This window comes from Parus major, chromosome 2 (assembly GCF_001522545.3).
Source record: "Parus major isolate Abel chromosome 2, Parus_major1.1, whole genome shotgun sequence".
NCBI lineage: Eukaryota > Metazoa > Chordata > Aves > Passeriformes > Paridae > Parus > Parus major.
This window is the reverse complement of record NC_031769.1, coordinates 99,655,597-99,681,474: the sequence shown is the minus strand read 5'-3', so window position 1 is coordinate 99,681,474 and position 25,878 is coordinate 99,655,597. Positions and strand designations below refer to the sequence as shown.

The 25,878-nt window shown below is 39.5% G+C and overlaps 1 protein-coding gene across 6 annotated transcripts in view; it reads right to left on the bottom strand.

The window, feature by feature from the left end:
- The window catches only part of PIEZO2 (piezo type mechanosensitive ion channel component 2), a 298,221-nt gene that overhangs the window by 66,712 nt on the left and 205,631 nt on the right, over nt 1–25,878 (bottom strand). For all 6 annotated transcript variants that reach the window (XM_033512210.1, XM_033512211.1, XM_033512212.1 and 3 more), the window contains 9 exons: nt 25,176–25,314; nt 24,712–24,848; nt 22,465–22,701; nt 15,947–16,070; nt 14,147–14,394; nt 13,355–13,503; nt 12,432–12,605; nt 3,642–3,895; nt 570–730 (listed from right to left, as the gene is read on the bottom strand). In XM_033512210.1, the coding sequence (XP_033368101.1) occupies nt 570–730; nt 3,642–3,895; nt 12,432–12,605; nt 13,355–13,503; nt 14,147–14,394; nt 15,947–16,070; nt 22,465–22,701; nt 24,712–24,848; nt 25,176–25,314 (1,623 nt within the window). The remainder of the gene's footprint in view (nt 1–569; nt 731–3,641; nt 3,896–12,431; nt 12,606–13,354; nt 13,504–14,146; nt 14,395–15,946; nt 16,071–22,464; nt 22,702–24,711; nt 24,849–25,175; nt 25,315–25,878) is intronic.

The following is a 25,878-nucleotide window of genomic DNA, read 5'->3' as shown; positions in this document are numbered from 1 at the left end:
AAAAAAAAAAAAATCTAAAAAAAAATGAGGAAAGGCATATTTTTTTTGTTTTTAGTGAATCCCGTCTTACTATCCTGTTCAGGAAATGGCTATGGTCATATAAACACAGAATGTGAGAACTCACATTGCCCACACCAGAAGCACAGCTAAAAGTGTTGCTCCCTTTTTCTTCAGGCATTGCTCCACATTCTTGTTTCTTAAGCACCAGCCCGAATTTAAGTAATTTTCCTACATGTGCCTCCTCAGTTCTTTTTTACAGCTTCCTATCCTTGGATGGTGCTCACAGACAGTTTAAGCAGCAGAGGGGTTATGTCTCTTAAATCTAAAGAATTTGACTTATAAAATTTTAATATCTGGAGAAAAGGTGGGGGCTGAGACTCTTGAAACAGAGAGAATGTGGAAGATGTCAAGGCGGGCTCCCAGCAGGTGAACAAACCCAACAGGATCCCATAATTTCAGTGGGGTCTGACAGGAGAAAGCCCTCTCCCTACACCTGAGTGTGTAAGCACATGGCAGATGCTGACAGGCCTCCACGATGTGTGAGAGTTTGACAGTGGGTGTTTACTTGCCTCTTTCACTGTGACCCAGATGATGTAAGAGGAAACAATTTTGATGATGTGCAGCTCCAACAGCCACCACACGAAGACTTGCATCTTGTGAAAATACTCCAGAAATTTCAAAAACAGCACTGTAAGGCGGTCGATCACCAGATGCCACTTGTTCCTTAAATCTGCAGGGATGTTCAAGCAGAATCATTGTAAGGACAAAAACAGAAGGTGTCTGTGAAATGGAAAATTCCACTATACAACAACAAGCTTTCAGTTTCTCTTCTAAGCCTTAGAGTAAGACAAGATGGAGGATAAAGCTATGGCTCAGTGGTTAACTAACTAAAAATGGAGTTGAAGCCCACTTAGCTGGGGTGCTTTCCCTTTTGACCCACATTCCCTGGAAAGATTCTGCACTTCAAAAGCGGCAGTTGTGGCCTCCCTTGCCAATTTTGCTTTTATTCATCTCATCAGAGCTCTTTTTGGACTCTCATCCTCCAGGATTTTTGGACCTAAGCTTAGAGATCTCATTCAGGAACTTATTCCAGCCCTGGTCCTTTTCCAGCTCAGAAAAATTTTTTTTTTTTGGTGCATGGAAGCTATGGACCCCGCCTGTTTTCAGACAGCACAGACTACTACTACTACTCAGAAAGCTTTTCAGCCAGATTGGAAGAAATCCGTGCACACTGGGACTTGGATTCCTGTCACAAGGGTTTAGACAATTCTACTATAGACACCTTCAGATATCAGAGTTGTCTAAACTGCCTTGAAAACAGCACAGCCTCTTAGAGTGGGACCTGCGCCTTCACAGGACATCTAAATCAAGAAAGGGAAATGGTAGTCCAGACAAATATTTCCCTCAGTTGAAAAGTGGAGTCTATCAAGTGGAGATTGTGAAGTTGGGTGAAAGTATCCCTTCACAGGAGTATTTGGCTAAAAAAATCATCCTCCCAAATAGTACCCCAGTGAGCAAGCTTGTGGCATCACCCATTACACATGAGTAATACATGACATGACAATACACATGACAATACATTTGCTGAACAGTGCTCTCCAAATGATGACTGCTTGTGGGCTGGCTGTGAAACTGTTTCATCTGGCTCTACATATTACTATAGAGTCTTCACACTGTATTCAGGGTTTCAGAAGCATTTTGGAGATTAGGAGGGATTTTGCATACTGTGAAAACATTCTTTACATCAGAGATGGAAACATTAGCAAGTGATACCAAAGCATATCACTGTCTAAGCTGTCAAAAATGAAAAGGAGTTATCACTGTTTTATGAAATTATTTCAAATTATCACTTTATTTAATATGTAAAGAACACCAAGATGGTTACTCCATGCATATTTGGGTGAAGAACACATGCATACTTGTGTGAAAAAGCATACTTCTGGAACACCTCACAACTACATTCCATTTTTTCCTTTGCCTAAACACAATTTAGAAAATCCTAATAAAAATACTGAGTGATGAGAATTCTGTAAGCACGTAATCAAACTTGAGAAATTAATTAAGCTGCAGAAATCTAATCCTATATGTGTTTTATAAGCACAATGAGAGTATTTAAGTCTTTGCAGAGGTAGATGTTCTCACTCATTCTTTCATTGCATTTGTTTTCATTTGCAGTGTTGCATCATGCAAGATGTATCCAGACACTGCCAGTTAAGCGTAGCAGGCAGAAAATGTGCTCTGTCTAGCATGGCCAGGCAATACACACACATAAAATTCAATAAAATACAGGCTTGACTGCATCCACTGAAAGATTGTACAACACTCTGTAAGTGAAGTCTGCACACGTGAATGTATTTAATTTCAAAGCTCTGACCACATGGCTGTATAAAAATGGTATAACTCCAGTAGAAATAAATGCCATCTGCACCTTAAAGATGGATCCCCTTGTGCTATTTCCAAACAACACCAGCTGCAGCTCCCCACTTCCCTGCTTGCCTGTGTCACTGCACAGAGTAATGTCCACAAGCTGGCCTCTGTCCCAAAGCCCTCCCAACAAACTGGGATGCCTGGAGTGCACCAGACCCCTCATCCCTCACAGACACTACGAAAGCTGGGCAATAAAGGTTTTCATGGCCCTTGACCACACCTCTGTGTTCCAGCCAGGAAAGGTAAGTTGTTTTAGCTGAGGTTCAAGCACTGGAACAGGCTGTCCAGGGAAGTGGTGGAGTCACCACCCCTGGAGGTATTTAAAAGACGTATAGGTGTGGCATTTAAGGACATGGTTTAGTGGTGGATATGGCAATGCTGGGTTAATGATTGGACTCAATGATCTTAAGAAGTATTTTCCAACCTAAATGAATCCCTGATTCCCTAGGGATGCTAAGCCTGATGTGCTGCCATTTTGCCTTAACAAAGATCCTCTCCCTATTTAGGTGTCACACTCCTGTGAATATTGGCATGAGTAACTAAGCTTGTAGCAAGGCCCTTTCAAAAGAACACAGCTTCCTTTGGTGTTAAATGTTCTTTCCTAGTTTCACTTTTGGCTCATATTACAAACTGAGTAATGGTAATAATTAATTTTAGAAGTTCATATTAACAATATCAAGGATGACAGTATAAGCCATACCCATGTCTGCCCTTAAGCTTTTTTATGTTCATCCAGGCTCAATTACACATTCCATATTCAGAAGTGAAAAATATGACACTAATGTGCACATAAATAATGAAGCAAATCCATTGGGACTTCTGGGGAGGAGTGTGTTGAAAGCATGCAGTATCAGATACTAAATATGCATGTGTATTATTTTCTCTGTTGTAAGGAGATTTCACTCTAAAGAAGTACTTAGGATTTGGTGTAGCCTTCAAATAATCTAACCCAGACCACCTTGAAGAAATGGGCAATAGGTTTTTGTTGGTTTCTTCCTCTCACCATCCTACAGTACAATTTTTTCCCAAGGAGAGCCTGTAGCCTGTTGAATAACTGATTAGTAGCCATCTGCTCCATTCATGCTCTTTGACACATGTGAAACTAGAGGGATAACCCGGTGATTGCAGTTAACAGGGATGACCAATAACAAACCACCTGTTGACACGATTAAGTAAGACTGAGGAAGTAAAAATTAGCATTCTGCAAAGCTTACCTGTAGTTTCTTCTTCCTCAGATTCATTGTCTTCATCATCATCATCCTCATCATCGTCATCATCATCGTCTTCTTTATCCTCATCCTCCTTCTCTTCTTTTCCTTTTTTGACCCTCCCTTTCCCTCCCTCCCCCTCTGGTTCTTCCATTCTTTTCTCACCAGCCTCTTCCAGCATTTTATCCTCTTCCTTTTCTCTGCTGGCTGTTAAATTCATCATAGTTATGTCAGGAAGGCTTCCATCTTGGTGCACCAGTCTGTTGGTAAACAGCAGCATGTCAGGAAACTGAGGAGTAATGACATCAGTCTTTTTCTTTCTCAAACTGTATAATTAGAAAAAATTAAACTGTTCATGGAAAATGCCTTAGAAGTAGAAAAGTTAATGATTCTGGTACTCTCTCCAAACACACACTGAAAATTGAGTTTCTGGAATGTATTAGTAACTACTGCTCACTCAGATACTAATGGTTAGTTAGTAATGAGTGGTATTGACACTTAAACTTGACATTTTCCCCACTGGAGAAAATGGTCAGAGTTTAAGATGTAGAAGCATGAAATGACATTATTTAAGAGGAAACATTTCATGACTTCACAGGGGACTTACTCATTTTGGTGGTTTGGTATTTTTTTCTTGAGGCTGCTCAAAGTAATTGGAACAGAAAGAAAAAGGGAGATGAGAACAGAGGGGTTACAGAAGAAGGTCATTGACAAATACGTCATGCTACATCACAAGTCATAAAGCATTCTCCTACGCCATCAGCGGAAGCCTTCTGATGCCAAGAGCATGCCATCATGACATTCACAGGGTGCTTCTATAAAGAAACATGGATTTGCAGCACAGATGGAAAGGGGACAACCTATTTACACCAGTGCTAAACATGGTAAATGCTATACTGTGCTCTGAGCAATGCAGCTGAACCATCACAAGTATCTGACCTATCACTGTAATTGCATTTCCACCTTCCTCCAACTACAAGATGCACCTGGAAAGCCAAGGAGTTTGCAATTTTTCTTCTAGCTATAGATTTGGGAACAAACAAAAGCAAGAATTCCATGGCTGCACCTTCAGAAGATTTTATAATATCTGCCTTTGATAGTGCCATTCATTCTTTCTTTGCCACATGTCACAGAGGATTTTTCTTTAATTTATAATTGTCTCCATCTAAATCTAATCAGTAAGTTTCCCTGGGATATGACTGATTTAACACAGAAACAATATTTCTCTAGTGCCATGGTGCCTGTTTTTTTTTTTCCCTGAGATTATTCAGTATATATATTTTCTTTACTAGAGAAAATATATATTTTCTCATAGTTTCTTTTTTCTCCCACAGCTGTGCTGCTGGGACTCACCTCCCATAGCTGCAGAAAACCCAGTTTCCCTTTGAATATGACTCCTTGCAATGAAGTCTGCCTTTGCCAAGTACACGATTAGGTCATTAAATGTTTGGTTATGCTATTGAAATTACTACACTCAGCATAGTTTCAAGCACCTGTAAGGCTGTTTTAATATGCAATAGGACCATCTCAGGGATTTATTTTTCTTGATGTGAAATTCTTGCATATAACTATTTCGACAGAAAATTCTGCCAATTTTAGGATTATTACATTTCAAAAAACTAAAAATCTATATTTTTTCCCTTGATCATTAATAACTAAACTAATAGGCTAGGCAGTTAATGAGAAATTCAAACAAGAAGAATTATTTTTCAATCATTTTGGAGTTGCAGTTTCTTCAAGATGGAAACTTTGGTGCCTCAAATGAAGGAAAAACTACAGAAATCTGACTAAACAGTCCTGAAGTAGAAATACCACGCCAATTGTTAAAAAGCAGAAAAATTGCTTTAGAATTAGAAGTTTAACAAGACATTCAAACATCAAAAAAAAAAAAAAAGTAATAAAGTTTAATCACATTTTAGCCACATTCATGGCTAAAATTCCTCATCATGGGTTGGACAATGAACCCGTGTGTCTAATAACTGAAAAAAATCCAGTTTATTCAGTAATTTTTGCTACTGAAAACAGAATCATAAAATAGTTTAGGTTGGAAGGGACCTTAAAGTATCCACCCCCAATGCCATGGGCAGTGATACCTCCCAGCAGACCTGGCTGTTCAGAGTCCCATCCGACCTGGCCTTCAGCACTGCCAGGACTGGGGCATCCACAACCTCCCTGGACGATCTGTTCCAGTGTCTCACCATTCAACAGTAAAGAATTTCTTCCTAATATCTAACTTAAATTTCCCCTCTTCCAATTTCTACCCATTACTCCTTGTCCTGTCACTACAGCTCCTGATGAAAAGTCCCTCTCCAGATTCCCTGTAGGCCCCCTTCAGATACTGGACAGTTTCTGCGAGGTCTCCAAGCAATCTCTTCTCCAGGCTGAACAGCCCCAACTTTCTCAGGCTGTCTTTGCAGGGGAGGTGCTCCAGTCCTCTTATCAACTTTGTGCCTCTACTCTGGACTTGCTCCAACAGTTCCATCTCCTTTTTATGTTGGAGACCCCAGAGCTGGATGCAGCACTCCAGGTGAGGTCTCACCAGAGCAGAGCAGAGGGGCAGAATCCCCTCCTTTGACCTGCTCACCACACTCCTTTGGATGCAGCCCAGGAATCCATTGGCTTTCTGGGCTGTAAGTGTATGCTACTGGCTCATGGTGAGTTGTTCACCAACCATCACACCCAAGTCCTTCTCCTCAGGGCTACTCTCCATCACTTCTCTGCCCAGCCCATAGGGGTGTCTGGGATTGCCATGACCCAGGTGTAGGGCCCTGCACTTTGCTTTGCTGAACCTCACGAGGTTTGCATGGGTCTACCTCCTGAGTGTGTCAAGGTCGCTCTGGATGCCATCCCTTCCGTCTGATGTGGTGACAGAGCCACACAGCCTGGTGTCCTCAGCAAACTTGCTGAGGGTGCCCTAGATCCCACTATGTCACCAACAAAAATGTTGAACGGTCTCAGCCTCAGTACTGGTGTTGAGAGGCACTACTCGTCACTGGTCACATGAACAATGAGCCACCGAGCAATTCTGCGTGTGGCCATCCAGCCAGTTCTTTATTCACCAAGTGGTCCATCCATGAAAACCTTGTCTCTCCAATCTGGAGACAAGGATATCATACAGGATAGTGTCAAACACTTTGCATAAATCCAGGTAGACAATGCCAGTTGCTCTGCCCCTATTTATCAACACTGTACCCTTATCATACAAGGTCACCAAATTTGCCAGGCATGATTTCCGCTCAGTAAAGCCATGTTGGCTGTTACCAATCATGTCTTTTGGGATTCTTCGATTATTTTCATATCTAAGTCACAGATCAGCTAGCATATGTACTAAAAGGATATTCAAATTTCTATAAAGTGACTAAATATCAATGTTCCCTAAAATGACATGACTAACTTATATTTACCTGGAACTCTAATAAAGTATCACTGGGAGGGTCATGTATAAAGAAGAGATAATGAATTTTCAGTTCAGTTCAAATGTTATAGAGATCCCTGGTTACTAATAAACCATCAGAGTTCATTTAAAAGGCAATAGACCATGAAATGAAAGTAACCACATCAAAACCAATCAGACAGGTTTTTGTATATATGCAATCGCATTGATTTTTATGAAGTATCTTCCCAAGTGACTTTTATAATGAAAAAGTCTACATTCACACTGGTGTAAATCAAGGACTTAATGACTTACCTCAGTGTAAATTGGACAGAAACACAGTAACTATAGGATTTGGCATGAGTGGATTCATCTTTCTCTTATTCATATAATTCCCATTTGTGTTCTGGAAATCCAGGAGGCAAATGGGGTTATAAAGATCGTTACATGTAATAGATATACCTGATAAAGCCTCAGTATGAGTTTAGTTTTCAGTAAGCTTAGTTTCATTGGCATCAGTAGGCTTGAGCATTGGATCATGTGCTTAGGACAACCAAAGACAGATAAAAAGCCCTGCCCACTGTTTGGAAAGTTAGTCTACTTGGAATCTCTCTTCCAAAACTTCCTTATGTATTGCTAGGATTGTTTTTCCAATTTTTTTTTTTTTTTTTTTCTTTTTCACTATGAGATCACCTTATATTGTAACTGACAACACTGAGGTATTAAGATATAAAAACTTCACTAGTTTAGAATTCTTAAGACAAGCTACCCATACATCTTCACAGCTAGTGAGATATGACTTCGTTGTTAGAAGCCATATTTTGGTGGGAAATTACCCCAAATAACATAAAGGCATTGTGTCTGATACTAAGGAAGAGAAATAACTAAATAACAATGCAGGCAACAAGCCTTGAAGGTACAGCCACTACAGCTTTTAGCTGAGAGTATTTCCTACTCTCAGGTTCATTAAATAGGGCATCAATAATGAGAAGTATACCAACAGATCTAGTTTTTGGCAACAAAGCAATTTCAGTGGCACTAAAATCATGCTTGTGCCACAAGGACTTTCACCTATTTTTCATTTACTAGAGCAGAAGGTTAATTAATTGACTGCATTATTAAGCATCTTTTGTCTTTGATAATTTTTTGCTGTTTATGAATTGCTTGAAACTTTCTGGCTAGAAGAAGTTCTCCAATATCTTTCATGCAAAGCCTTAAGAACAGAAAGCTTTCTGCTCCGCAGAACACTTTTTTTTTTTTTTTTTTGTGAACTTTTAAGAATGGTGACCCAAACTATGTGATGACATTTAAGAAGGAGCATGAACATGACTCATAAATTGACTTCTTGTTAGACCAGGTAGTCACAAATATCTAAACAATGTATCTTCATGGTTTTTCTGTTTATATTCAGTTGTGACAACAACTCAGAAGTCCTTCTATTCTCAGAGATGATTAAAAAATAGCTCACATTTATTCCAGTTAAGTATATTGAAAGGAATCTATTTTATGGAACAGATTTTAAGATGCCATTTATAAAGGGATGATCATGATGGTAGTTTTTCTAGTTTGGATCCTGCAGCACCCGACTCAGCCCATGAATTAACAGCCTTAGCATGCAGTGGGTTCAGTGTTCCCTTTCCAACTCTGAAATTTCAGTCTGTACAAACTCGTAATGCATGCAACGTATTTAAGTGAACAGTCCCTCAAATTCCCATTCTTACATGCTTGGAGAAAGACAGGGGTGTCTGTCTCTGTCTGTCTGTGTGTCTGTGTGTACACAGGCGCATGCAGGCATGCATCTTTCCATGCACAAATAAAGGGTAGATAAACGAGCCTCCTCAACCAAATCTATTGTCTGCAGCCAATTACAAATAGCACCAATTATTCCTGCATTGAGGCGTGGGCAAAGTTTAGGAGAATTCTCAGCTGGGAGAAGAAACTCACAATGTATAAATATGCAGAAGTGATGTATTAACTGCTTCATCACCTTTAGGAAACTGCAATACCTGAACAACGTTATCTCCCTGCTTACTTCACAGTACTGTGCAGCAAGAACATACTTTGCTTTAAGGCAACTAAGAAGTAACAAAAAAATAAGGTATATCGGTTTTTAAGGAAAGGAAGAATTGAAGTACCCACCTATTAATTATTAGATATACACGGCCATTGACTTTGGCATGGCTATGAGGTGGGAGATGAAAGCACAAGATGAAAATGGGAAATGAATTAGAGAGAGAAAAGAAAACTGTTAAATAGGAACAAACATACTTTCCTGTCTACCAATGTGTTATGACACATTGTCATAACAATGCACACTCTGAAATTTTAACATACACCATGCAGTGAAAAGTCTAGGGATCTTATAAAGGCAACTCTTAGACATTAAGAGCCTATGCAACTTTAGTCAGAACTATAGATAATTTTCACAGTCTTCAAAATGTGAGAACAACATCTACTGCTTTACTTTAAGTAAGCCTTAGAATAACACCATTTTTAAATATATTTTTCTCTTTTTAAAAAAAATCTACAAAGGTAATTACGGCAGAGCATCATATAGAGAAATTATCTACCTCACAGCCTTTTTCTCTGCCATCCCATAATCCATGGTACAGCAAGGAAATGGGCTTGGAAAGTCCTAATCAGAGAGCTTTCCTTTCTCTTGCAGATGTAAAACTGAGACTCTCGGTTCTGACACCTTTATAAATCATGAGAAGTGCCTCACTCTGCCAGTTCCAATGAGCCAGTTTTGTGCCCTCTCTTTAAAGCTGGCAGACCTTTACTCTTCAACTCACTGCAAATTTTGCTCATGAGAAGCTGCATTTGAATAAATGCACATTCTCATTAATTTTAACAGGACTCTTCAGCTACACACAACTGTAGTATTGTATTCACACCTGGCAGTTCAAAGGCAGATGGAGGGACTGGACGTGCTTTCTTTATTGCTTTCATGACCAGCTCTCAGCTGCTGTGCTTATTTTAAGAAGTTTACAATTAAAAGGACTGAGTTCTGTCTTGTTACTCAAAATGAAGGTTCTGTTTCTGTATTTAATTTTTTTTGTTGCCAAAGGTGCAGCATAAAAGCAGTTTAGAAAGGTAAAACATTTAAGTGAATGCTAGTGTCTTCAAAGCAAAAAGTAAAAATAAGTTTTAGTAGCTTTGAGAGAAAACTCAAATATATGAACATTGAATCTGTTTTAATTGCCCCTGCAACTTCTTGCTAGCATTACAGTTAAGCTGAAGTTGGTTGTTGTGTTAGTTCTTATCCAGCTTTATGCATCACCAATACAAACGTCAGCTGAGCTCTTGTCGTGAAGCTGTGAACTATAAAGTCAGCTGATGATCAATAGTGATTTATTGTGTCAAGGGAAGAAAGAGGTGTATTTTCATATGTCAGGCAGTGTTATTAGGAATACAAACCAGAAAAACTGTTTTGATTTGGGTGTTGGTCATAATACTTAAAGCTCCTCAGGAGGAACAAAGGAGATATGTGGTATTTGTGATTTTGAAAATAGTGCAAAATGGCAAATGTAACACATATGCCACATTTAACAATTAAAAATAAGCAGCTACTTATGCGACTGCTTAATACAATCTAGTACACATTTAAACCCAAAAAAATAGCATTCTAATTCCAAGATAAAAGAGCTGATAATATCACATGATCCTCTTCATCTGCAACTTTAATAAAAAGCCTGGTACGACAATGAATGTCCACTTTCAGCATAGTACCTCAAGGCTACTTATTCCTGGAAAAAATGTTTGCTCACAATGCATTAAAACATTTTGCGTCTTCACCATCAGCAGTTCCATCCTTCAGGAATAAAGTGATTTTAGTCACAGTGATCCTCTTCATGTCAGCATTTGGAAAACTGTATAACATTCTTGTATCTTTCATGTGATTTTCAAGTAGTGGTTTTCACAGGCAAAGTGAACCCATCTAAATCCTGCCAGGGCCTCAGGGATTTTTTCTTTTTACTCTGTGTCTATTGGATCCCACTGGAAGGGAGGTGGAAACTTCCTATTATTCAGCAAAAGTGCAAACTTTGGGCTGCAAGGCAGCTTGCAGAGTTATGGCAAACAGTAAAGCATTCCCCCAAATGCCTCAGCCCAGGAACAGCCCCATTTCAGCTCAGACACATATCTGGGCTCTGTTTTCAGGACTTGGCCAGTTCACAGCTGTTGACATGTACCTGCTGCTGCACAAAAGTCCACTACGGGCAAGTGTAGTTTGCACACAGGCCATTACAAAAGTGCCCTTGAATCTACCATCACATTTAGCAACTCCAGAAGAGCAATGGGGGAGTTATTACACAGATAGACATTTAAAAGGTAAGTTTAATCCCCACCCCCACACCTTTATTGGGAAATTCTATCAAATTTGATCTGTTCTGGTCTTAGCAATTACTTCAATACAGAGACTGGAAGTATTCCATAAAACTGGAGCTTATTCTCATGGCACAAACTTGTACCATAAACTGTGAAGTGGCTTCAGATTGAATCGAATGTATGAAAAATATCTGAAATGCTTTGTAAATCTTGCATAACCTAGAACATAATGCCCTGTTAAGTAACTGGCATTATTCCATAACACCCTGTGGTCTATGTGGTGTTATGCAGCTAGTCCCCATTCACAGAAGTGCAGCTGCGATACATTTATCATTCAACCGGTGAACATTCTAAAAGTAGGGTCTAAATTAATTGCTTTCTTCAGAGAATGAATGAACTCTCATTGCATACTATAACCCTATGTACCACAAAATAATTTCTCCCTCTTATACTCCTGGCTGAGTATCCTAGGCCAGATTGGTTTTTATGCAAGAAAATATGTAAGAATTGAACATCCTGGAAAAGTGATAGGTTCATGTAAAAATGCTAATGAATGTCTGGATGAAATCACCAAATGTCAAGGGTCAGCACTATGAAAAGTAAACACAAACTCAGAATTTTTCCATTTCTGAAGTTCAACTTTACAAAAAGGCCTAACTGTTCAATGCAAATGGGGTATTTTCCATAGATCTCCAAATCTTCATGTGGCCCTCAAAATGGATGTTGAAAAAAAAAAGAAGTAACCCAAAATAAAAGCTGCATTTCTTATTAGTGACAGGAACACACATACAAAAGGACCCACACAGTAATTAAGCACCTAAATCCTGTTAAAGGTCAAAGCCAATTAAATAAATACATAAATGCCATTACTACCTTTGAGAATGAGCCCTAAAATGAAAAGTTCAGTGTGTAGGGGAAAACAGGGAGAGACAGATACTTTGGTTGTAGTGGAGTGCTGGATACTGTGCACTTTCTTTTTAAGCCGGGTTGTCATAGCAAAGGCATATAACATCTACTGAAAAGTGAGCATTACAAGATAGTGAGAAACAGCATTTCCATACAGATAATAAATAGTTCCATTTACTTGGCTTCTTTACCTGTAAATAGTGTTGTCCTGTTTGCTGGTTACAGCTTTTAAATCAGTGATCTGGAGAAACCGATCGTGGAAATAGTGAAGATGTAAAATACACACCAGCAGGAAGGAGGTAGGGATAAAGATGCGTGTGAATAGATCAGCCACAGAAAACTGTTTTAAGCCAAGGTCCTCCAGTCTGGAAAAAAAAAACAAAAACACTAAGGCATTTTTTTCACAATAAAAATTCTTTCCATCAGACATTATTACAAATGATTTGCAATAGGAAATAAGGGGATGTCACTTTTTACATGGTTTTGGTTTCTAAAATTCTCACAACCTAGCAACATTTACAATGCAAGTATCTTGTGTTTGGACTCAGTAATGTAGAGATGTACTGTAAATGCACTGTCAAATGAAAAAACCCTGCCACAGATCTCTTGAATCAGATGAGTTTTCTCTGACTGAAAGTCCTGCACTGGAGATCCACTCCTATTGCTTATACTTTCTAATGTAAGCTCCTCTTGAGAAATGACCAGCTCATCATAAAGATGAAGAAACCCAGTCTTCCTTATTAGCAGGAGAGCAGGTTCACCTTCATCAGTTCCAAACATCCTGCAGATCTACCCTTAATCTTTCCCTGGATCTGGTTCCTATTGTCAAGGTGGAGAAGAGAAATATTGTCACTTTATTGAGAACAGAAGCAATCCAATGGCCTAAGCAGCCAATTGGACAAAATATGACTGAGCTCTTCTCTGGGTTTGCTCACTTCTATGGTTACACCAATAAATCTAGAGCTTCATAATTGAGTGCCTAAAATCAGCTATGCCTGAGAATGGCTGCAGGATATTTTTCTCCCATAAGAGGGAAGACTACTCTCAGATCCTCCAGTGTCACTGAACGCAGAGATCCAAAGATAAAAATAAAAAGTTGATCAAAACCACTTACTTCCTTTCATCCAGGCCTGTCATATTCTTCCACAACCCAGGGAATGACTCAAACTGGTATGTGTAGATGAAGATAAGTACCAACATTGTGTAAACAACCACTGACATCCAGAAGTACTTTAAAATCTTCCTCCACCATTCATAGTGTACCTGAAAATCACACACTAAAGATGCTGACACAAGCCAAAGGCAAAAACACTGACAGAAATACTGACAACATTGTATTGTCAAACAAGGATGAAGAACACTATTTTTCCGAGCTGGTCTGAAATAAGCAATGATTACCCAGTGCGAGGCACAGATTTTTGACATAGTATTTACTTCTTTCTTTCATTCAAGTAAAGACTTTTGTGCAAAAACGTCTGACGAGACATGGGCCGCAAGACACAAAGTCAGGAACAGCTTCATGTCGCCTAATTTCACCACCATTAGGTGATGAAAGTCTAGGAGAGGGACTACCACGCTCATTGGGTTTTGGAAGCTGTGTGGACCAGCTGTCACAACAATTGGTGGTTATGTAGAATGTGCACAGACTCAGAATTTTCCACAAAGGTTCTAAAGCTGATGGTGAAGTGGCATGGCTGAGCAGAGGTGTGCATTGTTTCTAATTTACATGCATTTTGCCTGTCACTATAACCAAAAAACAGAGGAAAATTAGTCTTAATCCCTTCAAGTGGTCTTATTCTGTTGTGTCCAACTAAAGAACAAATTCACTGTTCATGAATTCTATTTGGAGCTACTTCATTACCAAGCTATTCAAGGAGAAATTTAAGTTAACACAGTTCTCCCTTACCTGGTAGAGGGCCACACAGAAGAGGAACAGTACCATGTAGATGATTTTGTACATGACAATTGTACCCTCAAAGCTGACAAAGAAGAACATGCCCCCACAGACGTAAATCCAGTACTTGATTAACATAGCCATCACCAGCTTCCCCAAGACTTTCATAATATCCTGTTCATCCTCCTCCTCTCCCTCCTCCTCCTCTTCCTTCTCCTCTTCCTGTTCTTCTGACACTTCTCCCTCTTGCGACTCCTCTTCTGCAAATAAAGAGTCACATTTGGCCTGTCTCTTCTGGGGACTTTCAGTAAGAATTTAAATGTGTGGAAACTAAAACCTCTGCAAAAACTTAAAACTCAATATTCACAAGAGACTGCAATTCCTAATCATGCGTGCCTTCAGAGCAAGGAAAAGATTTTTTAACTTCATATGAGCTTAAACCTGCTGCTGAAGCCATAGGGCACATGGCTATACATCCTTACCAGACACCCATCTTCATTTTGTCTGAAACAAAATGCAGTTATAGTAGAAAATTAGAGCCTAAGGGTTGCATAATGGATAATAGCCAAAACACTTTCCATGGCAATGCTTGTACTCTCAAGTAAGCAACCTTTTAAACTGGAAAACAAAAAAACCACCAGCACCAACAGAAACCTCTCATATTGAGTTTAAACTCCCATCTCGAGCTGGAACCTCTCATCTTGAGTTTCATCCTTTAGATAATATTGTGTTTACCTCCATAAACCACAAGCAAAGGAAAACATTAACATAAACCCAAAAAAGCTTAGAATATATAAATGCTGTACTAACACTGCAGCTTTTTTAAAAAAAAACCTACCACTTATCCAGGTTTTTGTGCTGCATCTGGGCCAGAAAAGACAAGCTGCTTTAGCCCTATGAAGAGGTCAAAATTCCCCAGTTATTCATCTTATGAAGTAAGTGGAGGGCAGGGTAAGTGTCCCCTCAGCAGCAAGTACCTAGATAACAGGGCTTGCCAAAACCATAGTACAGTTGTTTTTCTTTCCATTGAGAGCAACATTGAAACTTCATGATCAAAAGGCTTGCTCACTCCTTTTGTCCCACTCACCATCCCACTCTCTTCGGGCTCTTGCCTTGAAAATCCTTGTTGTACAGCTTTGACACTGATCAGCTGTTTTACTGAGGCAAGGATTGGAATTAATCAGAGACAAAACCACACTACTGCTTCCAGGGCTCACCTTCCACCATTTCAGTGCACTGAGCTTTTTCAGTTAACATCCAGAGAGAGGGGGGCAAGGAATGTTTGGAGAAACATGTCCCCAGTAGAAAAAGAAAGAACAGGTCACTGAGTTGTTTGATAAGCTGAACCTATGAAAGTAAAGTTTGCTCTCAGGTGCACTTGAGCCCCTGCACTCAAAAAATATGTGTTTATTTTTTCCACTGAAATTTGTAGTTTAATTTCTGTGGCTGTGTAAGAGTTTATGTACCAACACAACTATCAAGGAATTGAGCAACTTCTAGGTAAACTCATCTTCTGTGGTTAAACTTTAGGGCAATCCCCTGGTTTGACTTGGGAACACAGCAGTACACTGATCACTTGAAAGTTCCATGATCTTTCTAAAATAAGTAATTTTATTACCTTCCAGCAAAGAACATATTATTTGAATTTTTAAAGTTCAGAGGTGTTTTATATCTGAGAGACAGCTGCACATAAATTTTGTAATATCTTTCTTAGCTAATAACAGATACTTTGCTAATTGCTTTCGGCATCAGAGAAACACAGTAACTGGAACTTCTATCATGACTGAAGAACTAAATTGGATCTGGCTTTACCTTTTTCTTCATTTTCTTCACTTCCAACTTTGACCTCAGATAAAGTAGCTTCTTTTAGCCGAAGTGCTTTCTGTTCAGTGAGGTGTTGCCTAAGCAGTAGCCAGAAAGTAATTGTGAAAAGAATCTGCAAACAAAAATCAAAACAAAACCAACAGACTAATTGTATATCCTACGTCCTACTGATACAAGCATAGGTTTTCACAAATTTTGCATGCCTTTGTTTACTCTGTCTTTCAGAAAATGGCAGTGATGGCACCAGTGTCCAAGTGCATCTTAGGGCAAGTTATGTTGTTTATGAAACATCCTGCATTACAGACAACTTTGCTTCATTTGCACTTAAAGGTATTCACTTATATGTGCCTATTCCTACCCCATTTTATTCAGTTTTTCACTACTGTCTTATAAATTTAGGGATCTTCCTATTACTCATGGATTGGTGTAATTCCCATTTGTTGGGTTTTTTTTGTTAATTTTTTACCATTTTTTTTTTAGGGAAGAAACGTGTGCAAGAGTGTGTTATCATTATCATGGTTTTGTATATCAGAAATATTTTGAGACAGGAGGTTTGTTACTTCAGGTGCTTAAACATAGCAAATTTAAAAATAATTTTTTTTGTATGTCTTGCAGTTACAGAAGACCCAGTCAATGGAATATGTCTTGCATTTGCAACAATTACAAGAGTTGAGATAGCTCTTAATTCTTTTAAAGCCTTCAAGAGATGATAATTCAATAACAGCAGGGTACCTTAGAAATAAAACAGATAAATAAACAGATCTCTTTAATGAAAAGTGCATTTCTGTGTTTTGCAAAAAGCTAAATTCAACAGCTTGCAATACCAAGAGATGGACAAAAATTAGAAAACAGCATGATGCCTATTGTCACACACTTAATTTTATGCTTACTTTCTATGAAGGTTTTGCTAATTTCCCTTTGCAGGAGGAGACTTATTTCACTACGTAGCTAGAAGAAAAAAAAAATTCAAAGAGGAAACTCGTAAGAGCCACATACTTTGCACACAATAGAATGACAAGGCCAGTGGTACAATGTATTTTTTTTTTCTAACACACAAGACCTTAATGGGGAAAAGAATTGCTCCCAGGAGATGACTTTTTTATTGACACTTCTGCTAGCATTGAGCCATGGCAGCAGACTTCCACCCTGTGTGACTTGTCACAGCTTCCCCAGTTACCTCCTGGAGCTCTGGCTTTTGCAACACAAACCTTTGATATTGTAAGACACACACTTTCTTCTGCAGTGATTAGCTCTGTCTTCCCACTACATTTACTTCTTTGTTCTACCTGGAATTTCCAGAGCCAGAGCTGGCTCTAAGTCTTGAAGGGTTGCAGACCAAAGCAATGCTTTTAGTCACCTCTCACAGCATAGATGTTATCTCATTTTCAGACCAATAAACACATATAGCATGCAGAAACTTATGCAGAAAGAATTACAGGTACAGAATTACATTCTTTCTGCAGAATACAATATCCAGTCTTCATTTAAATTCAACCATTATTCAAAGGACTTTAAATTAGGAATAAAGGGGGTACAGAGTTACTAGTGCCCTAAAGAGAGACTGATGGACAAGGCTAACAAGCAAAGGGTGATGTGAACAAAAGGAAATACATACTCAGCAAATCCAGGCTTATGCAGGATCACTGTAAGCATTTGTATATAAGCAAATCATATACAAATTATACATACAATGTTGTTACTTCAACACAGCCTTACAGGGAAACCTGCCAGATTCTTTCTGGGAAAACAGCATGTCAGGTGCCCCTCTGAAGTACCTGTACACTAGAGCTCTGCAGCATGGAGAACAAACCCAAGCAATTAGCGATCTCTGCACAGGGCTGTGGTCTTTTTGGGATGAGAGAGACAGGAAATGATGCCTTGAATATTTGCAATACATGGCCACAGGCTCTTTAAGGAAGCACAGGCCAAAGAGGTGCAGAGGTAAAGCTGGGATTTGGATGGAAACACAGTTGGAATGCATAGACTGTGCCTGGGGATGGAGGATGGACTAGGTAATCTGTGAGGAATGCAGAGACTGGCCATGCATGCACAGACATAGTTAGAAAAGTCAAGGCCTGGGTCTGACAAGGTATGGCAAGAGCAACAAGATTTGCTTCTGTACATGTCTCAGCAGAAAAAGGAAGGCTAGGGAAAATCTAGGGCCACTGCAAGGGCCCTGGTTACACAGGCTGAGGTGCCTAATGCCTTCTTTGCCTCAGTCTTTGCTATCCTTAAAGAAACACAGTTCCTAGAGACCATGGAAAAGTCTGAAGCAAGGAAGAGTCTTTCTTTGGTGGAACAGGTTTGGATCAAGGAATATTTAGAGAAAGTGAGTATACATAAATGCATGGGTCCTGATGGGATGTACCCAGGAGCTGACTGGTGTCACTAGTAGAGGTTACTCTCTCAATGACCTTTCATCAAATGTGGTGACAGGAGAATTGCTGAAGGAAAGCAAATGTCACTCTTATCTTCCAGATGAAGGATCAAGCCTGGACAACCTCACTTCAATCCCTGGGAAGGTGATAGTTGTGAGATGCCAGAAAAAGCTTCCTAGAGAAGCTGTGGATACTCCACCATTGGATGTGTCTGAGGTAAGGCTGAATGGAGCTTTGAGCAACCTGATCTAGTGAAAAATGCCCCTGCCTGTGGCAGGGGAATTGGACTAGATGATCTTGAAAGGTCCCTGCTGACCCCAAACTATGCTGTGATTCTAATGTGATGGAGGAGCCAATCACCAAAAAAAACTTCCAGGCAAATGATGAGAGATGAGATGGATGAGAAAAGGATGAGAAAACCATTAGGAATAGTCAGAGTGTATCCATCCAGGGGAAGTCATGCTTGACTATCTTGATAAACTTTTATGATAAAATGACTGACCTGGTAGATGAGAGGAGGGCAGCAGATACTGTTTCTTACTTAGACTCCAGAGGGAAACTGTCTCTCATGAGATGCTCAGGGAGAAGCTGATGAAGTGTGGGCTGGATAGCAGACAGTGAGGCGAACTGAAAACTGACTGAACAGCTGAGCTCAGAGGGCGGTTATCAATGGCATAAAGTCTAGTTGGAGGTCAGTGATTAGCAATGTGCCCCCCATGGCTCAATACTAAATCCAGTCTTGTTCAACATCTTCATTTTTAATCCAGATGATGGGGAGAGTGTACCCTCACTGAGTTTGCTGACAATGCACAACTGGGAGGAATGGCTGATTCACCAGAGTCATGCTGCCATCCAGCAGGACCTCGATAGGCTGGAGGAAGGGGCTGACAGGAAAATCAGGGCATTCAACAAGTACAAAGTCCTGCACCTGGGGAGGAAGAACCAGCTCATGCACCATTACGTGTTGGGGTCTGACCAGCTGGAGAGCAGTTTGGCAGGAACAGGCTGTGGATCCTGGTGAATAACAAGTTACAAGTAAGCCAGCAATGTGCCCTTATGACAAAGAATGTTAGTGCCTGCATTAGGAGGTGTTGACAGCAAGTTGAGGAAGGTGATTCTTCTTCCCTGCTCAGCACTGGTGAGCTCATATTTTGAGTGCTGTGTCCTATTCTGGTACCCCAATACAAGAGAGATGGATGTACAGGAGAGAGTCCAGCTGAATGGCCATGAAAGGACTAGAGCATCTCTCCTATGAAGAAGACAAAACTCAGGGGGAATCTCATTTGATGTCTAAAAATATCCGAAGGGAGGTGCAAAGAGGACAGAGCCAGTCTCTTTTCAGTGGTGCCCAGTGATGGGACCACAGGCAATAGGCACAAACCGAAACATAGGAGGTTCCCTTTGAACATCAGGGAACACTTTATTTCCTGTGAGGGTAATAGAGCACTGGCACAGGTTGCCCTGGGATGTAACAAGAGCTTCCACTCAGAGGGATATTCAAAAGCCATCTAGGCATGGTCCTGGGCAATCAAGTCTAGATGGCTCTGCTTGAGAGTTGGATGACCTCCAAAAGTCTCTTTTGGCTTCAATTTTGGTGTGATTCTGTGAAAGTTTTGGAATGCATTTTATTCAGCCTAAAAAGCCCCACTAAACATCTAATGGCTTTATGGATGTGGCCAAATCACTATATATACACGACAGCTTCCTTTCTTGACAGTACCTGTTTTTAGACAAGATATTTGATGATATAGCCAACAAGAAATAATGTCAAAGGGAATGAAGTATTAAGACAGTTAAAACTCCTTAGAGATTTATGAAGTCATTGAAAGAAATGAAGAACAACTCTTGCAGAACCCCTTGAGCTTTATCCCTCTTATGAAACTAACCCTACCTTTACAAGAGAAATAATATAGCATTCACTAACTTTCAAATGCATTAAAGACCCAGAAAGGTTTGTCCAAAGGGCATTGCCAACAAGGAAGATGTCATACTGTCATGAAGTTACTTTACCTTTAAGAAAGTTGAAGTTGCTGGGAACTGCCTAGAGTCTTTTCTCCTGACCAATTATCGGTCATTGCTGAGAATTGACAGCAGTTTAGGCCATTGAAAAGTGGGATCAACTTGTGAACCCTACCTTAAAGTGTAAAACCAGAGCTCTCGGAGTTCTCTTTGTTTCCTGGCGGTGAAAGGTAGCAGAGGTCCGGCCTCTCTCTCTCTGCCCGGCCATGCGGCCGGGCGGGGGCCAGGCCGGGCCTGCTGCATCTCCCGGCTGGGAGATGGGGCCTGCGGGGGGCTTGTCCCGAGCCCTGTCTGGGCCGGGCCGGTTCCTGGCTTGGCTGCAGGTTTTGCCGTGATGGAATTCACCAGAAACTGCCGAGTGAAGAAGGAGAGGGGCTCTGAGCCTGCAGCAAGCAGAGATGGTGACCACACTCTCCAGAGCAGCCATGAGGAACTCTCCATCACAGACGGCTCCAGTTCCTGCACCAGCCAAGGCCACAGAACTACCTACAACAGCCTGGGCAAGATTTTAACTCTTTCATTACCCAGATGAGACTTGCGGATTAACTTTTTTATCCAGAGAGAGAAAAGGAAAGTGATCAACATGAAAAGAGACTTTATAAACTACCAGTGACAAGAAAGAAAAGAAGCTTCAAGAAAGGTAGAGAATTAAGAAGATGCTTTAATTTAGCTGAAATATCTTTCTGTTAGACTATGGAGATGGACAATGAAGTCCTGGAAAGAACTCTTTTAATTCATGATAAGTATGTAGGGAGGAATAAAGTATTCAAAGTGTAAACTTGAATAATTATGGTATAGTGAAGTGCTGGGAGATTTGAAGCCTTGAGAGGCAATGAGAAAACTGTTGTCTAGTGAAGCTCACAGAAGCAGATGAAGAAGACTTTTTTACCTTTGAATACTCATCCTTAAAAATGCTATCCCTCGACTCATGACCCATACACATCTCAGAGTGATGTGAAAATGGGAGGGGTGGGCTCTGATAACAGCAGCTCTGGGCAGCTGATATCAGGGCAATGGAAAACTGTAACAAAAATAGTTTTCTTGTGAGAAACTCCATAAATTAACAGGAAGAAACTTCTGTTTCTCTACAAAGACAGGTGAAAGGACTGTAGCAAGAATTAGGACTGTTTTAACCTCAAAGTTCCAAAGTTTTTGTCTCTGTTGTCATGTGAACGAGAGAATAGTGAGTAGATAGGGGATGAAAAGGTTTTTCTGGAAGTTTATTCTGGTGTTCTTATTATTGTTGTTTGTCAATAAACTTTCTTTATTCCTTTTAAATTTTATGCCTGTTTTGCCCTTATTCTAATCCATATCTCACAGCAAGAAATAAGTAATTTTCTTAGTTATTGGTTTTAAACCACGACACATACAGAATCAACTTAAATTGTAATTAGGAGTCACAAGGGAAGTGATCCACTTAGCACAAGGAGCAGTGCCAACTAGATGCACTCCCTGAGATGCCCCTCTTGGGTGCTCTAAGAAAAAACATCCTATTTTCACTCGGTCCCTTCCCCAGGACTTGCAGAACAAAATACATTTTCAAGACATTAAGGAAAAAAATCTATCATGCACTGGAATCAGCAAATTCTCTTGGTTCTAACCTGAAATGGATTTCAACTCGTGCTGATTCAGGTGTAAGGATAAAGAATTAAAACTCAGCCACAGCTATGTGCTGCTGCTTGTGCCAAATCACTGGGGAGAGAGTAGTACTGGTAATTGCAATGACAGCACAGTTCCAGTGGCCATTATTGTCACAGACAGATCTGACATCCCATGGGGATTAATCTAGCGAATCAAATAACATCTGATTTTGAATTCAGTTTATAAAATCAAACGAGAGCGATTTCAATCCACCAAGTATTTTCTACAGAATTATCATGAAAACCTGAAAGGTGTCTGAAACATTTGCTCTAGTATTAGCTTAATATGCAAGAATCAGTTTTCTGAACACTCTTTCTAATGGCTTACCCTTTACTTCAGAATTGCTACTGAAAGTGGTTACACTGAATACTCTGGATGTACTCTTTAAGAAATGTCAAGAGATCCATATTTTTATCACAATGTATTTTGTGGTTTTGTAAGTAAATCTCAGCTGGTTGTTACACATACCTTTGATGCCAGCTCCCCAGGGTCTTTTCTTTTTAAAAAACCAGATACTTGAGGAAGTTCATCATTCTTGAGCTCAATACTCCATATATACTGTAATATTAGCAGTAAATTTCCATAAAAAACCATGAATGGTGAACTGATCATGGCATATTTCCTTCGGTCCCGAATCATCCACAATGTGCAAGACCAGATCAGTAACACAAAAGTCAACCAGCTGTGATATGTGATGCTCCACGCCTTGTAGAAGGAGGAAAGAGAGGAAAAAATGTCGACAGATGCATTCAGGAACAATACAGATGCAGACTTCCAGTTAAACTTTATTTACTCTTCTCTACTCAGTGTATATTTTCATTTTCATCAGACTCTCACCCATATTAATCACCTGCTGGACTAGCTAAAACAAACCCCTTGGAGAACATGCAGAAAGTAGATTCTGAGAGCAAACCCTGCTTGACGCATTAGCTGCATTTTGTAAGCAGACTTATTGCTTCTCATTACACCAGACTAAAAGAGATGGAAAATAAAGATTAAAGTTTGAGCACAGAAATTCTTGCAAAACAGCAGCAAAGAATTCAGAGTAGGAGTAGCAAAACCTAATCAATGGGTACTGCATTCATGGCCTTTGACAGAATTACAAAACAGCATCAAATCCATACTGCTCTAGCTTTTGTGGAATCAGTTTAAAATGGAAAGCTATGGTGTGCACCCACCTAACCTGAAGAATGTTTAGTCTACAGTAACCATGGTAGATTACCTGAATATTCACAACTATAGAACATTTTCTATAGCTTTCAGAATTCAGTTATCAAAAACTTCTCTATTAAACACTCAAGAAAAGGATTTAGGGGAGCAAGTGTTTTTAACTACATTGTGTTAGTGATTTAGCACTAAATTTAACTATATATATGCTGATGTAACTGTGGAATAACCTTCAAGAAAACATTAAAAAATAAAGAAAATTATTAAACATTAAGAATATTTCTTTCAGGTTAACTTAGCCCTCCTGGAAACGATGTCTTTTGAGAGTATGTGAAAAACACTGATATGCTAGTTCTTCATCCTGTATGAGAAAATAGCTTACACTGAGCTGTCTTTGGCTGTAGTACAAATGGAATTAGCATCAGAGGATACCAAAAATAGATTAATAAATTAATTTGGATCACATAAAATCAGAATACTTCACGAAGAGAAAAGCTAGCATTAAACTACAAGTAGGTTCTTCAAAGATATAGTCTCCTTTTATATTGAAAGATATAACCCTGGGAATTAATTAAAAGGCAAATGTACACCTGGTCTTGTAGAAGGTGTCTCTGCCCAAGGCATGGGGGTTGGAACTAGATAACTTTTAAGGTTCCTTCCAACCCAAACCATTCTATGGTCTAAGAAGTACATGAGTTTTGTTAATGTCTCAGAATGCATCAATCCAGATCTGTATTTTGCCTTATTTACAGCAGAAACTTCTTCTGTTAAAGCACAGCAAATAAAGTTTGAAACTTTATGCAAACAAAAGGCAGCCAAGGTAATTTGTTTTACCATTCTTAATGCATAATTGGGCCAAGAAGCTTTATGGTTAATTTCATCATAGTTGAAACTCTTCCAAAACAGTAAAAGCAAAGCTTGCATTGGGAATATAGAAAGACATCTAATCATTATATGGAAACCTTGGTATAGTGCAGCTCAAAGGAGCAACAAGGAGGATTAAAAACAAGCAATGTCATGAAAAAGAGAAAGAAAGAAGAACACAAAAGTCTGACTTGGCACAAAGTTGAATTTTCATTGAGATCTTCCTGTGTCAATACAAGAAACCAGGATTTACAGATTCTTTCTTCTCAGAGTCATTGGATGTATGCATCACCTGAATCAGAAACTATATTTTTACTGTTTTCTAAATCAGTATGACATACTTTAATTTTATTGGTAAATTTCTGAGTTGTGCAAACACATGACAAACTTGCTTTTGCAGAAGCTTGGGAATCAATAGAAAACTGAGACCCAGGGGCTTTCAGATATTCAACAGACAACAAAGTCAGAGGCTCCCAGTCCTGGAAATGTGTTGCCCTATTTAAAGGTCTGTAACAGGCCTCAGAATTATCTATTAATAACCTAAAATGAGCTCAAAGTGATACAGAAGCCATCTTTATATTTTTAAGCCTGATGCAAAGACTTGCTGAATGCCAACTTTCAGAAAAGCATGGAGAAGACTCCTGTAAAATCAACAGCATTACTCTTTTTGTTGCCAGTACTTACCATCATAGCTATTAGAGCACAAATGTAACTTTGTTTCATGATAAATTGAAACACAGAGACCAGGGCATGTAATTTAACATTTTCTTTTTCCTCCTGAGTAACTTCCTCTTCTTCTTCCTCCTCCTCCTCTTCCTTTACTAGGTGGAAAAAGAAATCCTTATTTGCAATCCATGCTGGTGTAAATATAGTACATGCATCCTCTCCTGAAATTATTTTGTTTGCAATCCTCTGATGGCTACTTCAAACCACTGTGTTGGTAGGCAAAGTATTTTGGATGGTATACACCTACAGCCCAGTTTACAAAATTGCCATAAGGGCATCCATCATTGCAAGGTGACAGCAGTTATTTAACTTTAACAGGCCAAAGAGCTTACAGAAATGACAATAAATGCTAGAGGCAGTGACTGGAGATACAGAGTAAGAAAAACACTTGGACAAAATGACAATTCCTAGCAATTTACTACCTGATATGCCATCCACAGGCTCCCACTTGTACTGTGGTGTGGAGTACATGTCTGCTTTGGCTGGACCATTCTCTAGTGGCAGTGGAGGGTGGATGGTGTGATAGTCAGCTGGGTTCCCATTCACTGTTACCAGCAGCACCTGCAGACACCGGAGAGAGGCACTGCGTTTACCGTGGCTCTCAGAAGACTGGGACTCCTACTCCTGTGTTTTGCTACTTTTAGAGTGCCAATATTAAAAGAGCCTAACAGGCAGCTGCAGCTACTTCCAAGAGACTGATATGTTATTTTCATGTTGCATGCAAAAGTAACACGGAACAGCTTCCAAAATTAACTGTTGTTAGATTTTTATGTCATACCAATAGCAATAACCAAAAATTCATCCTTCTTCTTAGGCAAACTACTACATCAGGATTTTCAGACTTCAGTTCACATCTAATTATTTCCAGAAGTTAATAAAATAATGGCTATAAATGACTTTCCAATTTGAATTATTACTGGTGAGATCTATATTTGCAGCTGTTAATAAAATCATTTGTGGTAATCATTCCTACTGATGACACATTTTTGTCACTTAGCAGTGGCAATTCAACACTCTTTCATTGTTTTATTTTCGTGACTTCAATTTCAGCCCTTGTGTTTGTTTGGCTAAGGGCTCCAGCAATCACAATCATCAGTATTGGCAGAAATGCACATGCAATGGGTT